Source organism: Macrobrachium rosenbergii, chromosome 14, assembly GCF_040412425.1.
Source record: "Macrobrachium rosenbergii isolate ZJJX-2024 chromosome 14, ASM4041242v1, whole genome shotgun sequence".
Classification (NCBI taxonomy): Eukaryota; Metazoa; Arthropoda; class Malacostraca; order Decapoda; family Palaemonidae; genus Macrobrachium; species Macrobrachium rosenbergii.
In genome coordinates, this window is record NC_089754.1 from 33625551 (window position 1) to 33642383 (window position 16833).

At 43.0% G+C, this 16833-nt stretch overlaps 1 protein-coding gene across 5 annotated transcripts in view; it reads right to left on the reverse strand.

Annotated features, from left to right (window-relative positions):
- Window positions 1-15907, reverse strand: part of LOC136845901 (spindle assembly abnormal protein 6-like) — a 27631-nt gene extending 11724 nt beyond the window's left edge. The window contains exons 1-6 of one of the 5 annotated variants that reach the window (XM_067116378.1): window positions 15789-15907; window positions 14827-14888; window positions 12037-12211; window positions 9006-9070; window positions 7986-8088; window positions 6877-7004 (exon numbers count right to left, since the gene is read on the reverse strand). In XM_067116378.1, coding sequence (XP_066972479.1) covers window positions 6877-7004; window positions 7986-8088; window positions 9006-9070; window positions 12037-12211; window positions 14827-14888; window positions 15789-15810 — 555 coding nt within the window. In that variant the 5' untranslated portion in view covers window positions 15811-15907. Of the gene's footprint in view, window positions 1-6876; window positions 7005-7985; window positions 8089-9005; window positions 9071-12036; window positions 12212-14826; window positions 14889-15241; window positions 15373-15443 lie in introns of those variants that run through there. The other 4 variants (XM_067116376.1, XM_067116377.1, XM_067116380.1 and 1 more) reach the window with 4 other exon arrangements.
- Between the last annotated feature and the right edge of the window lie 926 nt (window positions 15908-16833).

Here is a 16833-nt window from a genome sequence, read left to right on the forward strand (position 1 = left end):
GAGGGGAGGTGGGCGGGCACTATGAATATATATATCTGCCAGGTAGTATGAACAAACTTTATTTTATCATTAAAATATCATTTTGTTCATGAGACTTACCTGTCAGATATATATATAGCTGAATACCACCATTGGAGGTGGGTACAGACAGAATAGGATTTAGGAAACATAATACATGTAGGTGATTGACACCTTGGTTCCTTACCTGTTAGCACAGCTGACTTCGTGATTACTGTCACCCAAGTCTGCTTCTGCTTTACTAGAGTCTCCAGCAAGGTAGTGACCTGTATAGCTGGTGAGTTCTAGATGATCTGTCAACGGGGCGTGACCAATGATGTGACTAGAACCATATTGACCATACAATGAGGGCAAACGAAGAAAAAACAACCACCTGACCAAGCCTAACTAAGTTAAAAAGCAAAACTAAAGCTAAAGAGTGGGAAGTCCGCCTCTGGTGGTCGACCCAACAACCATAAAAAAACACTTCCTAACCATTTAAAATAGGATAGGATGTGTGTCACTCCCTGCCCCCAGGATTGTATCTCTTGAAACGTATGGTCCTAGCGAGAAGCAGTTCTCATATGTCGTCTTCACATCTCTCAGGTAGTGTGAAGCAAACACAGAGTTGCTACGCCAAAATGTGGCACCCAGAATATTACTGAGTGTCATATTCTTCTGAAAAGCCACTGAAGTTGCAATGGCCCTCACCTCGTGAGCGTTGACTTTCAGAAGTTTAAAATCAGTGGCTTGACAGCATAAATGGGCTTCTTTAATCGTGTTCTCAGGAAGAATGCCAGAGCATTTTTCGACATAGGTAAAATCGGTCTCTTCACTGAACACCATAGATTGTCCGAGGGGTCTCGACTTTCCTTTGTTTTGTCCAAGTAGAATTTGAGAGCCCTGACAGGGCATAGGACTCTCTCTGGCTCTTAACCCAGAATCTCAGCCATACCCTTAATTTCGAAGCTCTTGGGCCAAGGGTTAGACGGGTTCTCGTTTTTTGCTAAAAAAGTAGGACTTAAAGTACAAACTACGTTATGTCCTTTAAAGCCTATATGTTTACTGAAGGCTTGAAGTTTGCTAACCCTCTTCGCAGTTGCTAGAGCGGTTAAAAAAATAGTCTTTCTGGTAATGTTCCTCAATGTCGCAGAACGAAGAGGCTCGAAAGGACTGGACATCAGGAACCGTAACATCACATCTAAATTCCAAGAAGGAGTTCTTTGCTGAGGCACCTTCGTGGTTTCAAATGATTTAAATAGATCGTGAAGGTCTTTGTTGTTAGTCAGGTCCAGGTTTCTATGCCTAAAAACGGCTGATAGCATACTCCTATATCCCTTGATAGTCGGGACCGCTAGTTTGACTTCACTCCTCAGAAACAAGAGGAAGTCGGCTATCTGACTCACAGAGGTCGTGGTAGAGGAAATGCCCTTCTTTCTACACCATCTCCTGAACACGGTCCACTTCGATTGGTACAAATTACTGGAAGAGAATCTTCTGGCTCTGGCAATAGCTCTTGCCACTGATCTAGAAAAACCTCTCGCTCTGGCCAGCTTCTCGATAGTCTGAATGCAGTCAGACTCAGAGCGGGGAGGTTTTTGTGGTACCTCTCGAAGTGGGGCTGTCTGAGTAGATCGACTCTCATGGGCAGAGTTCTCGGAAAGTCCACTAGGAAGGACATGACCTCTGTGAACCACTCCCTCGAAGGCCAAAACGGGGCGATCAACGTCATCCTCGTCCCTTCCGATGACGTACAAACTTCCTGATGACTTCTCCAGGATTTTGAATGGGGAAAGGCATAAACGTCCATCCCCGTCAATCCCAGAGAAGAGCATCTACTGAGATCGCTCCTGGATCGAGTACAGGGGAGCAGTAAAGAGGAAGCCTCTTTGTCTTGGAAGTTGCAAAGAGATCTACCAAGGGACGTCCCCATAGCCTCCACAGTCCCTGACAAACCTCTTGGTGCAGGGTCCACTCGGTCGGTAGCAGTTGTTGTTGCCGACTTAGAAGATCCGCACGGACGTTCTCTACACCTGCAACAAAACCTCGTGAGGATCGTAATATTCCGGCCTGTGCCCACAGCAGGAAGTCCTTTGCTAAGCGAACAGGGACCGAGAGTGAGTTCCTCCCTGTTTCTTTAGATATGCCAGGGCCGTGGTGTTGTCCGAGTTGATCTGGACTACTCGGTTTCTGACTCGTCCCTCGAAGAAAAGTAGGGCCAACTGAATCGCCCCAATTCTTTGAGATTTATGTGCCAGGACACCTGTTCCCCTCTCCAGGTGCCCGACACTTCTTCCCCCCCTAGTGTTGCTCCCCATCCCGATGTGGACGCGTCGGAAAACAACACTAGGTTGGGGTTCTGAAGTTTGAGAGAAACGCCTTCTGCCAACTTTGATGGATCGAGCCACCACCTTAGGTGATCCTTCACCTTTGGTGAGATCTTCAGAGAAACTTCCAGATCCTCCTTGTCCTGCCAGTTCTCTGCAAGGAAGAATTGAAGCGGTCTGAGATGCAGTCTCCCAGGGAAACAAACTTCTCCAGCGATGAAATGGTCCCCAGCAGTACTCATCCATTCCCTCACTGAGCATGTTTCTTTCCGCAGGAAGGCTGAAACTTTGTCTAAGCACTGCTGCTATCTTTCTTGGGATGGAAAAGCTCGAAAAGCCACTGAATCCATCTGAATCCCCAGATAAACGATGGACTGAGAGGGGTCAGATGGGACTTTTCGAAATTCACCAGAAGTCCTAGGGACTTTGTCAGTTTCAACGTCGTGTGAAGGTCCTCCAGACACCTCGACATTGACGAGGCTCAAATGAGCCAATCGTCCAAATAAAGTGAGACTCTTATCCCTGCAAGGTGAAGCCATCTCGCCACATTCCTCATTAACACCGTGAAGACCATAGGGGCTGTGCTTAGCAGCCCGAAGCAGAGAGCCCTGAACTGATATACCTGTCCCCGCAGGACAAATCTCAGGTACTTCCTTGATAGAGGATGTATAGGGACGTGAAAGTAGGCGTCCTGGAGATCAAGAGAAACCATCCAGTCCCCTGGTCTTAAGGCTCCTATAACCGACTGGGACGTCTCCATTTTGAACTTTTCTTTCAGAACGAAATGGTTCAACCTGCTGACGTCCAGGACTGGTCTCCATCCTCCTGACTGCTTTGGGACCAGGAACAACCTGTTGTAAAAGCCTGGGGATTGTAAATCTGAGACCTGTTCCACAGCTCTCTTCTCGAGCATTTGCTCGAGCAGGTAGAATAGAATCTGCTGCTTCTCCTGCTGATAGGATGGCGACAGATCCTGGGCTTCATGCACAATGGAGGTAAGACGAGGAATGGGATCTTGTATCCCTTTTTTCGATGACTTTGAGGGACCAGTTGTCCGTCCCTCTCTCTCTCCAGGCTCTTGCAAAGGAAAGAAGCCTGGCTCCAACCGGTGTCTGGAGGTCCACAGAGTCACTTCTTGCCCCTAGGTTTTGAAGGGGCTCTACCTCTGGAGAGACCTCTTCCTCGAGAGGACGATCTTGAAGAAGCTCCTCCACGAAAGGGCTTCTGTATCTTGGAAGCCTGCCCAAGGGAAGAAGTCGAAGGGACTGCTGGACGTCTAGAAGACTGGGCCAGGAGGTCTTGAGTAGCCTTCTCTTGCAAAGTGGCGGCAGTATCCTTGACTAAGGACTGGGGAAAAAGATGGCTAGACATCGGGGCGAACAGCAACTCTGCCCTCTGAGAAGGAGAGACCGACTTCGCAGTGAAGTTGCAGTATATGGCTCTCTTCTTTAAAAGCCCCGTACAGAAGTGGGCAGCCAGCTCTTCGGAGCCATCCCTGACCGCCTTGTCCATGCAAGATAGGACGCTGAACAAATCTCCCAGACTAATGGAGTCAGGGCTACGAGCCTGCAAGTCCAGGACTCCCAGGCACCAGTCCAGAAAGTTGAAAACTTCCAAAGTTCTGAAGAGACCTTTCAGATGGTGATCAGTCTCAGACAACGTCCAGGACACCTTCGCTGACGAAAGGAGAGACCTTCTAGGAGCGTCCACAAGGCTGGTGAAGTCCCCTTGGGAAGAGGAAGGAACTCTCCAACCAACATCCTCTCCCGTCTCGTACCAAATCCCCGCTTTCCCACTCAATCTTGACGGAGGCAGGGCGAAAGAAGTCTTGCACTGGGCCTTCCTGGAGTCCATCCACTCCTGAACCTTCTTAAAGGCCTTCTTCGTAGAGAGAGACGTGGCCATTTTCACAAAACCTGAAGTCTTTTGCGATTTAGACGAGGTTAACTGCGACGGAGGAGGGCGAGGAGCAGAAGGTTGAAACTTGTCCCCAAACAAGTCCTTCAGCAAACGTGTCAAGACCTGCTAATCGGAAGAAGCTGATGAAGTCGAGGACTGTTCCTCAACTGCAGGTTCCGATGCACTTGACAGCTCTCCTTCTTCAATGGGAGCAACTGAAGAGACTGGAGAAACTCCGGAGGTCTAAGCCCTTGCAGACCATCTTGAAGCGGGACTTCTGCTTGGAAGAAGTCCGAGAGGGGTTGGCGGAAAATCTCGGCAAGAAGCGTCTTGACGAGCGCCCTGACGAGCGCCCCAATGAGGTCGAGCAGCAAGGGGGCGTCTTGCCAAGCAGCATGAGGAGCGTCATGCTTAGCAGCATGAGAAGCGTCATGGCGAGAAACAAGTGGAGCGTCATAATGAGGGGCGTCAAGCATAGCAGCATGGAGAGTGTCAGAAAGAGGGAATTGGCAATCCCTGCTGAGACCAGTAAAGCGCTGAGCCAGGACTTCTAGGGGCGGCGAAGCATGAGAAGAAGACGAACGCGGAGAAGGAGAAGGGGACGGTTTGGACCTCTTGATTGGCAGTCAGGAATCCTTCCGACAACGACACGTATCAGTCTCCTTCTGGGCCATTAACGAAGCCAACTGCCTCTGCATGTCTAGCAGAAGCTTTCGAGTAGGAGAAGTCTCCTCCTCAGGAGAAGGGCTGATCCTGTAAGAAGACGAGGGGCGAGGGGAGGCCTTCTTCCTTCTCACAGGGGAAGCAACAGCTCTCTTCCTGGAGCGACCGGGGCGCTCAAAAGCGTCATCGTCCGATGACGTCCTGGTCCTCTTCTGCGGCGGGAGGGCGTCAAAACCTCCGGAGAAGAGCGAAGAGCGCCACAAGAAAAAGGGTCGTGAAGCGTCCCCTTCTTTGAAGCTCTCTTCAAAGGGCGAGAGTCCTTCCGAGAAGTTCCACCCGGACGTGGGGAGGAAGATTCGGGGGACGAGAAGCAATCCTTAAGGATTCATGCCCGTGCACGATCCTTGGCAGCCTGGGAAGCGTCCACAGGACCTGCCGAAGGGACGCCAGATCGGTGGGGGTCCGTAACCCTCTTGCGGCTTTCGACTTGCCCACTCCCTGAGTCCTGGGAGTCCGGCAGAGGTCCAGGCCTAGAGGCATTATACGGCCGATCTGATCCCCTCCACAACACTAGGGGACAGACACTATCACTGCACTTCACAGCACTTTGAAGAGCAAGCATTTTAGCTTCCAGGTTATGAATGGAAGACATAATAACCAACAGGGCATCTCCTTCCGCAGACACAACCTCAGGGCCCGGGGCAACACCACAGGGTTAGGAAAAGCTACGTCTACGGGAGGGTTAGCAGGTGAAAAACACTACCCTGACTCCTACCTCACTGAAACACTTCTGGAGGAAGACCTCCTGATCATATCCCGCTCTAACTTTTTCGCACATAGGAATCATAAGTCCTCCAACTAGCATCAGGCAAAGACTCACACTCCTTGCATCGATCATCAAATAAACAAACATGCCCCTACACCTCATGCATACAGTGTGAGGATCTACCGAAATTTTCGGTAGCCTCACCTTACAGTCTTGCACACAGCAAACTCTATAACTAGAAGAACTAGATTCAGACATCTTAATCCAAGCAAAAACAAAGCCAAATCCAAAACAGTCCACAATTGTGTATGTCTAGCCACAAGTCCAAGTCAAAAAACCAAAAGTCAAACAAATACTTAAGTGACAACCAAGTTTACGAAAATCCAAGACGGAGGTACTGAAAACAGGTGTTGACAGTACCGGCGACAGAGAAAATCTGAATAGAAAATGGGAATGGTTCTGATACCGCCTCCCAGCGGCGGAATGGGTACTAACCACCTGATCTCCCACTGCATGTGTCGTAAGTTTTGAAATTCTGTCAGACTATCAGAGAATACAGCTATATATATATCTGACAGGTAAGTCTCATGAACAAATTGGAAAATAAAAACAACAGGTGTCAGTGGCTTGACAGACAACAGATAATGACAAGCTAACACCAACAGCACTGATAGACATGATGTACTCCAGGCCAAGACCAAGAGTTGGGGTGGTTGTTTTTTCAATGTGCGTCTAAAAGGAGCTTCTGGCTTCAGGATAGAATATGGTAAGTGGACTGAGTCGCAGCTTGTGTGAGCTTGGCTTTTCAAAAAGACCTACGCTGATCTGAGAAGTGTCTGGGATCACACCCATCTTAAGACTGGCATTGGTATTATAATAATCATATTACTCAAACATCACAATTTTTGTTGATCCCAAGGGTTAGTCATAAGAATCAGATCCTAATTAAGGGGTGTAAACTGGAACTAACATAAGAAGTTGGACAGTAAAGTGGGAAGAAAGCAAATTAAAAATGAATATCAGGAAACACAAGGTAAACACATCTGCAAAACTCCAGTACTGTACTGCTTGTATTGCACTGTATATCTACCCAGAATTCATACACAATCATATAACTTCATTTAAGTTAATAAGGCGCATAAAATAACTGCATCAAATTGCAGAAAGCATTACTGATGCAAACACTCCACAACACAAAAAGTTTCTGATCACTAGATACCATACCTTACTTTCCAGATCTGATACTGTGTCCAAATGCCAGGTTTTCTGCTGCTTTAATTTATCAGTGAGTTTTTCAATCTCTTCATCCAACTGATTTACTTCTTTCTGATGAGAGAACTCTTCTTTCTTAGCTGTAAAATGTGTGTGGTTACTTCATCACTGGTACAATCCCTTGTGTGACTAACCCATTAGGCCAATAGCTGAATTTCAACTGGATTTTCTATCAACGACTATTTAGGATTTTTATTTAACATTTAGTAAAAACAAGAGAGTTACTTCTGAGAATACAAGACAAAGTTTCTATATTCAGGTAAGCAAATGTCATAGTCAAACTTTAGTGATAAAAACAATGTACATTATAATTTTAAAAAATTAATGACATATATCATAACTGCTGTACCTCAGGTGGATACTGTACTTATACAGTATTTTCAATTTAAATAAAGATTTTGTCACACATAGAATTTAACTTCATATTTTTACAATATCATACTACTTGCATTCAGTTATTACCTAAGATATTTGTAATTCATTTAGTTATTAACACAAAAATTCATACTCAACTTTTAATCTTGAAAACTGACTATCAGTATTGCAAAGGTTTTAATATAATCCTAGCTGGCACAAAAAAATAACTTTTAAGTGTACTTACAGATCAGTGCCTTCAAATTATAATCTACAATTTAGGCATGCTATAAATGCCTCATTAGGTTTAGATTTTTCACTAGTTCTATTCACTATATTATCATAGGTATTAATACTGTTCTTAATTTAAATAATACATAAAGTTACCTAAAATACCTGTCTAGATAATAAAGTGAAATGTAACTGGGTCATAAAAGAATGCAAGTCCAGGTAACTTACTGTTGGCTATTTTTAATCTTAGTGAACTTCATACAACTTTGCCCCATGAAGATATTTGGTGAATTGTGGCCTTACTAATAAGTATTTTAATTCAGATTTGGAAATATATATAGACAAAAACCTGTGGCACTGGTGAATATATGGGAGAGGTGGTGTTACCATAACTTGCAAGTACAACATAAGCAATAATGATCTACTAAGACCTTTATTCATTCAATTCATTAACAAATTTTGTACTTTAAACTAGCCTTTTTCTACAGCTTCATTCTTTTGGGAATCAAATTTCTTCTTCAGTTCTTCAAGGGCAACTTCTGAATTCCTTCTCCTAGCTGCCACTTTTTCTTGATGAACCTATTAATAAAGATGAACCTATTAATAAAGAGTTACATTTTAATATTTAAGATTAATTAACTAAATAATGAAATTTAGGTTGTAAAGCCAAGTAATGGGATACTTTTAGCCATTTAGTTGCTCATGAAAACAGGGATTTAGGGTTGTTGGATATGAAGATAAAAAAAATCCAGAAAATAAACTAAGTATAAGGATCTAAAGGTGACACTCCTTAAGCTGCAATGCATAACAGTCAGAGAGGTTGAACAGCAAGTAAAAGGCTAAAAATTAAGTGCAGCGAGGGCCAAAGGGAAACTGCAAACACCGTTTAGTAATGCCTACAGTGACACCATCAAAGATGCAATGACAGCACTATCTCCCTACATAAATGGCAACAAATGACAACAGATCAGAACATTTTTGGCAAAATGTCATTCAGCCTCATTGAGGAAAGTAAAATGGAACAAGATATTATTTAGTGACATTCACTTAGCTACAGTGCTATCCATTAAATTTGGGTTCAGTAAAAGGGCTCCAGTTATGAACCTTGAAGGTGAGATTGACAGATGTTATTATCAAGCCGTAACAGTGTGCCAGAGGATCAATGAAAAGTTACCCACATCAATTTCACAACTGTAAATTCATTTGGGCATCTGCAGCCCTACATGAAGGGTGGTAGGGGAGGGTGAGGGTGAAGAGGAGCCTAAACTGAATTAGGGGTTAGTGAAGCATATGACAGATACTAAGTGAATATGAATTCAATTCCCAAGGTAAAATCCAAACAAGAAATAAGAAGCATTAAAGCTTTGTTCTTTTGAGTGTCTCTGAATGCAGGCATGACAAAAAATTACTTGCAGCGCAGTGAAATTTTGAAGAGGCTACAATAAAAATTTCTGGATAAAATAGTATAGGAAAACATGAAGAATTAATGGCATTACCTTTTCATCTTCTTGTAACTGTTCCTGCTCCCTGGCAATCTCTACTTCTAAATGCCTTTTCTCTTCTGTAAAATTAAAAAAAGCATTTATTTTTAATTTTGATTTGTACACACACAAACTAAAACTTCAGACAGACTCACTCTTTATTTTATAAATGTTGACTGCATCACAAATTTACCAAAATGATAACTCTGCTACATTAAATGCAGCAAGATCCTTCTCAGTAGAGGTAATGACCTTACACCTTCTATCTACTTTCATCTGTATGAAGTTTACCCCAGGGAAAAAAATCTATGCCTAATCAGATCGTATATCTTGACATAATACAATGATTCATATGTACAAAACATATAAGTTTGCTCTTCAGCTGGAATGCCAGTATGAAAGAATACAATGAATTACAATGTAATATTTTTCTTTATATAGCACATAAACCATAGTTTTACTTTACCCAATCATGCATCTTCATGAATTAGTTTTACTTCCCCTAATCTGGATCTTGAGGCGAAAATAATAGTGCTGACTTCTGGGACTGTATGACTCCTCTAGTGGTGAAGGAGCACCAAAGTTCTCACTTCTTCAACACCCCCAACCAGAAAAGGGCCCCAAGTTCCAAAGAGCCATCCCTGATGGCTTTGTCGGCACACGACAGAATTCCTAACCAATCTGATGTGAAGTTCTCATCTAAGTCCTTGTAGTCTTCAATTTTCTTGGCAAGGGCTCCGACCGTCCAGTCTAGGAAACTGAAGACCTCAAACACCTTGAAGAGGTTCTTAACTAGGTGGTTCAGCTCTGACAACGAGAACATTATCTTCCCCAAAGTGAAGGCCGAGCGCCAGGAAGAGTCGATGAGGCTGGAGAAGTCCCCTTGGGAGGAAGCAGCGACTCCCAAAGATGGAGCTTCCCCAGTGGCGTACGACGGGTATCTCATTTTTATCGGACGTGAGGAAGGAAGGGCGAAAGAAGCCTTACCTTGTTCTTTCTTAGCAGAAAGCCAGTCTCCGATTTCTTTGAGCGCCTTCTTAGACAACGAAGAAAGAACCATCTTGGGGAGCCTTGAGCTATCATTTGGGAGGCTCCTCATCAGGAAGGTTGATGCCGGCAAGACTAGGGCAGCTGGAGTAAAAAATGAGGGAAAGCTCGCCAACAGGTAGCGAAGAAGAGCTACGTATGCTGAAGGAGGAGTAGTGTCTTGGATAACCTCCTCTTCTTCAGAAGAGATCGGAGAAAGGGATAAATCATGAGCAGGCTTGCAGGTGGGAGCTTTCTTGAGTAAGCTCATAATTTCAGATAACTGTTGCCTGATGGGTGCCAAAGATGGCTCATCTTGATCCAAAGTGGGTGCTTAGTGCTCAGAAGTATACGGGTGATGGAGAGTTGCACTTTTTCTTTAAACACTTTGTCCATTAGGACTCTCAGGGATGCCCCTAACCTGATCAGACACAGTATGCACTACCAGGTTTACTTTCTTATTGAACCTGGATTCAAGTTGGCAATGGCATCGGGGTCAGAAGCATGGGAGCCCGGCATGGGAGTAGGTGGACTGATAGTAGGAGGGCTGGGGATAGGAGAAATGGCAGGAATAGGGGAAGAAGGACTAGCAGGACTAAGATCTGACTGGGGTAACAGAAGCTCTACTCTCGGCCCTAGCGGCCACCTTTCTCTTCCTATGACTTTCAAGCTTATTAAGGTGAGATTCAAGAACCTTCCACTTTGTCTCATCCCAATCTTTGCACTCACCACAAGTATTCTCCTTAGTACATATCTACTCTCTACATTTATTGTAAATAGTATCTGAATTGTAAGATGACTTAGTCAGTCTAGTTTTACAACCCTCACTACAACAGCGAAAACTAGATGCACTCGAATCAGACATATCTGAGGCAAAAATGTTGACAAAAGCTAATAAAAGCTTGAAGGCTTCACAAAAGCGACAATAGTTCACCGAATTCCAGTGAGAATAAAAAAAAAAAAACGGTGAAAAGGACTGCAGCAACCCAGCGATGTTGACTCGTGAGTCGGCAGAAACAGAATGCATTGTCTGCTAAGTCGTTTACATTACCCCATAGTGGGCAGGGCTTGTCACCTATGCTAAACTATCGAAGCGTTACTGCAATTTTTAAATAAAAGGCTGTCACACAAGTTAGAAACTACAGCTATGTAATTACTTGGTAAGTTACTTACATGAAAATTACTTTCCATTCAAACCAATCAATCACCTTTACATGTACTGTACTCAGTAGCAACATACAGGGGCAGCAAGTTGATTTCATGAGAAGTAAGAGCTTCATGTGGGAAAAAATGTACAGAAAAGGCTCCAAGGACTAAAGGTTCATGAATTAGACAAGATCTTTTTTTTAGTAAAATACAGTTTGCATTGTAAGAGATAAGACCAATGTTTGAAAAATCAACTGTGCACCTTGTGATCCTGTAAGGTATAGCAATGGGTGACCCAAACCGCTTATGCCCAGTAAAGCAAATCTGGATTATGATATGATGGGGGCGAGGCCCTCGAATCCCTAACTAATTACACTTTACCTGTTGCCACTGTAGGCATTAATGGCAAAACATTTAAAGAATTGTGAGATCCTCAAATAAACCCTTGCTGAAGTAGATTTGATCCTCTGTATGCTGGCGTTTTATAATACAGTAATGAGGCTGACAATTCTCTTATCTCATGACTGGCATCTTTCACCTGGGAAGTCTGTTCTTACAAAATGTTTTCATAAACTTTCAAACTGACTTGCCAAAGAAAAAATTATTTTCTTGGATGCCTACTTCCTGATATGAGCAGTAGAGAAAGGCAAGAGGTCTTCCTTATTTCTGGCTTGACAGGCTAGATAAGGAATAGAGAATGAAGCTGAAAAAATGTCTCAAGAAAGTGAAACCTGCACCTTTGTGAAGGGTCCACTTTTATTCCCTCCTTGATATAAAAAAAAACTTTGGCTGAAATAAACATTAAAAATGGTATAACAAATTTTCAAGCATTACTGAAGACATAAAACAACACTTCATATCTGATATAACTCACCAATGAGTGGAACTAGTTTTACAATGTTCTGCAGAAGCTCTCGTTGCACTCGGAGTAAAGAACTGAAGCGATTGTACTCCACACGTACCTCACAACTCAGCTCTTCCGACTCTTTATGCAAAGTGGATAACTGTGTTTGTGACTTACATTTCTGAAGAAGTGCCTCTTTTGCAACCTGTTAAATATAGAGGAACTGCATCAACATTTGGTTCTTAACAGCTTAGTTCATCGATTTCATTTCAGTCTAGTACTTTAGGGCTTTGATATTCATAATATAAACATCAGTTTTTAAAGTTGTAGAACTTAAAAATGCCTATTAATTATTCAAAATTTTATCATATCAATATTACTACTCCTCTCTAGAGTAATGCAAGTAAATCAAAATTAAGATAAACTTTCTAATTATTGTACACAAAAATTTTCTGAAACCCCCAAATAAGTTGTGCCCCCTCAACCAGCTTTGAAACCTGGAAATTTCCTGGTAAAATAACTTTGGGAAGTTTTACATAAACAAAATTATATACCCAAATAAATTATACTACATCACAGAAACTGTTAAGATTGCATAATTGGTTTTCTGTGGCACAGCCATTCAGCCTAAATATACCAACAAGCATTAGGTTAAGTTAGTCTATGAGATATCACAGCACCCAGGATATGAGATGTGACAATAAAGAAACGAGACTGCGGAAGCCACACATATACCTCAATGCCAATTGGCTAACCGTTTATGTCACTGTGTTGAGCAACATTTCACCACTATTCTGCTATAATACTGTTCACCTTTTAAGAGGTGCAAAAGAAATGAGCAGGAGAAAAGGTACTCCTACTTTATTGGAGATGCAGGCCGTTTAGCCTATATAGCGGCGGACTGATGTCACATAGAGGAATACAATGGAACCTCGGTGACCCGAGGTCAATTACACTTGACAATAATTACAATGCATAAATACAATTCATGTGAAAAGAAAAATGGACAATGACCAACATGACAACATTCTGATACATGTGCAAAAGAGACAGATACAAAATAAATTAATAACAGGTACAAATTTACATAAAAAGGCATGGCTGGTTTGATATGGCTGATTTTGCGTGATCCGATCCTATAGGAGCAGAATTGAAAGAAAACAGGTCGCTCATCATAGAAGACTCACTCAGCGGAGACTTTACAACCTCGCTTACTCTGTGCTTCTGTTTCAGGCTGCTGAGTATCACACTGCTGTTAAGCCTTCTCACACAACTAGAGGTGAAGCAAACATGGAGCAGAGAATCAATTTGAAATTCATGGGTAAGAGGCTTATGGAGAATATGCGATATCTTCGAGTGGCACAAACGCTTCAAAGAATGGCCACAAGAAGGTGGAGGATGACGCCAAGTCAGGACGGCCTTCCTCAACAGATGACAAAATGTAACAGCTGGTGCGGGTGATTGAAGACTAACAGTGCAGATGATAGCGGAGGGGCTCAGCCTGAACAGGGAGTCAGTGAGGACCATCTCGGTGCAGGAGCTGGGAACGCGGAAGGTGTGTACCAAGATGGTGCCCAACTTTTTGTCAGACAACCAGAAGGAGAGCTGAGTCGATGTTTGTCAAGACTTGCTGGAGTCATTTGGGGACGATCCAGAGTTCCTTGGCCAAGTCATCACAGGAGATGAGGTCTGGATCTTCCAGTAAGACCCAGAAATCAAGAGACAGAGCCTGCAGTGGAAGACCCCAACTTCACCCAGATCCAAGCGGGATCACATGTCCAAACCAAAGATCAAGGTCATGCTGATTGCATTGTTCAACCAGAAGGGAGTGGTTCATCACGAGTTTGTACCTCTGGGTCAGACAGTTAATCAGCACTTCAACCAGTATGTCCTCAATCGCCTCCACGACAGGGTGCAGCGCAGCAGGTGGGCTCTGTGGAGAGACAATTCGTGGCTGCTTCACTACAACAACGCATGCACACACTGCACTCAGTGTGAGGCAGTCCTTCACCAACAAACAGATCGCAGTTCTCGACTACCCTCCTTATTCCCCAGGTCTTGCACCATGCAACTTCTGGCTCTTCCCCAGGCTGAAGACTGCTCAAAGGAACCCATTTTGCCTCTGTAGAAGAGTTCAAGGCCACTGTGATGAAGGGAGGTAAGGGCCCTCAAGGAGGAAGACTTTGCCGTGTGCTTCCGTGGGTGGCAGATGTGAATGCAGAAGTGCATTAACACTAGGGGGGGATTACTTTGAAGGGGTCAATGCATAATTTCCCTGTAGATTTTGTGATAAAACTATTTTGAGATAAGTCGTTTCTTATTGTCACACCTTGTAAGTTAGGTTACGGGGTTAGGCTAGTTAATTATAGATCATAAGCAACAAGACAACCTCATTAGGGTATTCTCACATAAGTCTATTCAATGAGGTACTTTTCACCTAGTTTAGCTGGCAGGCTTCAGCAACCTACGGGCCTACAAAAGTTGTCTAGTCTTTAAACTAAATTGAGTAACACTTTACTTTAGTTGCGCAGCCTGATTCCCGCTGGTCATCAACTGGGGCAGGTTTCTCATACATAAATATACGTAACCTTTCCCATAATGCCAGGTCCTGACCTATCCAGATCTTACCTACCTAACCTAACTTAGGGCACTGTGACCTGACCTGGCTGGGGAGAAGTTCGTCGCCCCTGGACCTCATCCTCCAAAAAAGGCCGTAACTTGTCCCGGTCGACGACTGGTGGGAATCAGGCCGCGCAACTAAAGTAAAGATTTACATTACATTAGCCTAGGCCTATACAATGTTAGTGAAGTCAGGCTTACCTTTCCCCATTCTGACAAACCCTTCCGCAGCTCATCGCCCGTCATGTTGCAGGAGACAGATTCTGAAAAGGCCACAGAAAATGAATACCTTCTCTGGGACTAGCCTATGGTATCCTACGGCATTTCTAGCATTTAAATGACGACAGATTATGCTCTGGAAGTTTGAATTTCAAGTCAGTGACCCCCTGTGGACTTGTTTCATAGGCTTATGAATAGGATTCATCCTCTGAATATATATAAAATAATAATAATAAGCTCATGGGCCTAGGCCACAAGTTTAGGCTAGACTCTGCTAAGGTAAGTTCGCCAATAAATAGGCATAAGCTGTTCTCTGTTGCCTCTAAAACACATATTTTTAAAGAAAACTATATATAAATGTTAGTTATAAAGAAAAATGCTGAAGGTATTTGCTTACCGATGAGAAAAACAAATTAAAACGTATAAAACATTACACAAATTCACCAAACCAAACATTAAGTTGTCAACAATGTTGTCATAATATTATCCACCATCTTCAATTTTTCTCTCCATATATTTAGACTAAAAATATTACTGCCTCTCTCTTCAGTATTTATAAGTAACGAAATACCTTAACATTGAAAATCTTTAAAACGTACGGTTGTTGTATAGGGAAATTTTAAAATAAGTAGTTTTAGATAACTTTGCTTGCTTCTTTTGGAATTCCCCTCTCGCCTCGTCTAATCTTCTTACTCTAGGTGTAGTTATTTCTTGTTTTATTAAAGTGGATTCACGTGTCTCTGTTTTCAGACATTTATAGTGTCTGTGGCATTTAGCGTACATAGATTATCATATCTGTAAATAGTGTTGCAGTGCAGTACTCTGAGAGGAAGAATACGAGATAAAACAGCAAGTCTAAGTGTAAATTTAACAGGAAAAAGTATTTCCCTGCTCAAAGAAAACCCCTGTGTTTTTAGCAATCTGTTTCCCTTGCTTCCGCTGACCTTCTGATGTTGTGACTGGCATTCCATCCTCTGAGAGGTAGGGCTATAGCTGTTTTCCATTTAAAGATAAAGATCCTCCGTTTTTCTTTTCTCTTTTAAAGGGTTTCTGCTCCATATAGAGTTTAGGATGGGTAATTATATCAGGGTGCTGGGCCTAGTCACATAAACTGAAAGAGCCACGTCCGTGCAACTTTAGGAAACCAGTTACCAAGCAAACAGTGTAGGCCTATCGATAGATAAAGACCTTTTGTTTTCATTCTGCCATATATAAAAGCGTTTCTGTTCCATATCGAATTTCGGTAGGTTGATAGTATTAGAGAGCTGATCCCATAAACTCAAAGACAAACCTTGACTTCAGCTTTGAGAGACCAGTAACCAAGCAAGCATATCAAAGCGAACAGTCTTATGTGCAACTTAATATCTGCAAACTTCAAACTACAGTAAATGATTTAGCATAATATTTTTCATTCAGATACGATGGAACTTGCAAATTTATTCGTCATCGGCAACCTAGGCCTATTATCAATGATCTTTTGAGTTGCGGTAGGGCAAGATTTGATGCTTAGTATTATTATAATGTAAGGGACCGCATGGTGGTCCTACGGACACCCGTGTTTGTGAGTCAGCCATCGGACAAAACAGGACAACAAGCATCTCTCTCTCTCTCCCTCCCTCCCTCGTCAGCGGCTCGCTCGAAGGAACGCTCTTTGTAAGGACTCTCTGAGCGACATACTCTCTCTCTCTTTATTCTCTACTGAGATCTCTCAGAATCTTGGAAGATGTTATTGACGCGTCGAGCGGTAATGATCGTCTCACACAGACAGGTAAAACGGACAAAAAGGTTACAATATTCTGTGTTTTTTCTCTAACCATTGTGGTCTCGATTCATGGTGATGAACGATAACAGAAATTCTTTTATTGAGATTCAAGATTTTAAAACCGCCAGCTAATAAATGAAATTAGTTCCATTTTCTCAATGAGCTAGTTTGTTTCTGGTAAGTGCCGATTAATGCTTGTTGATGCAGTGGTGTGACCACAGTCACTG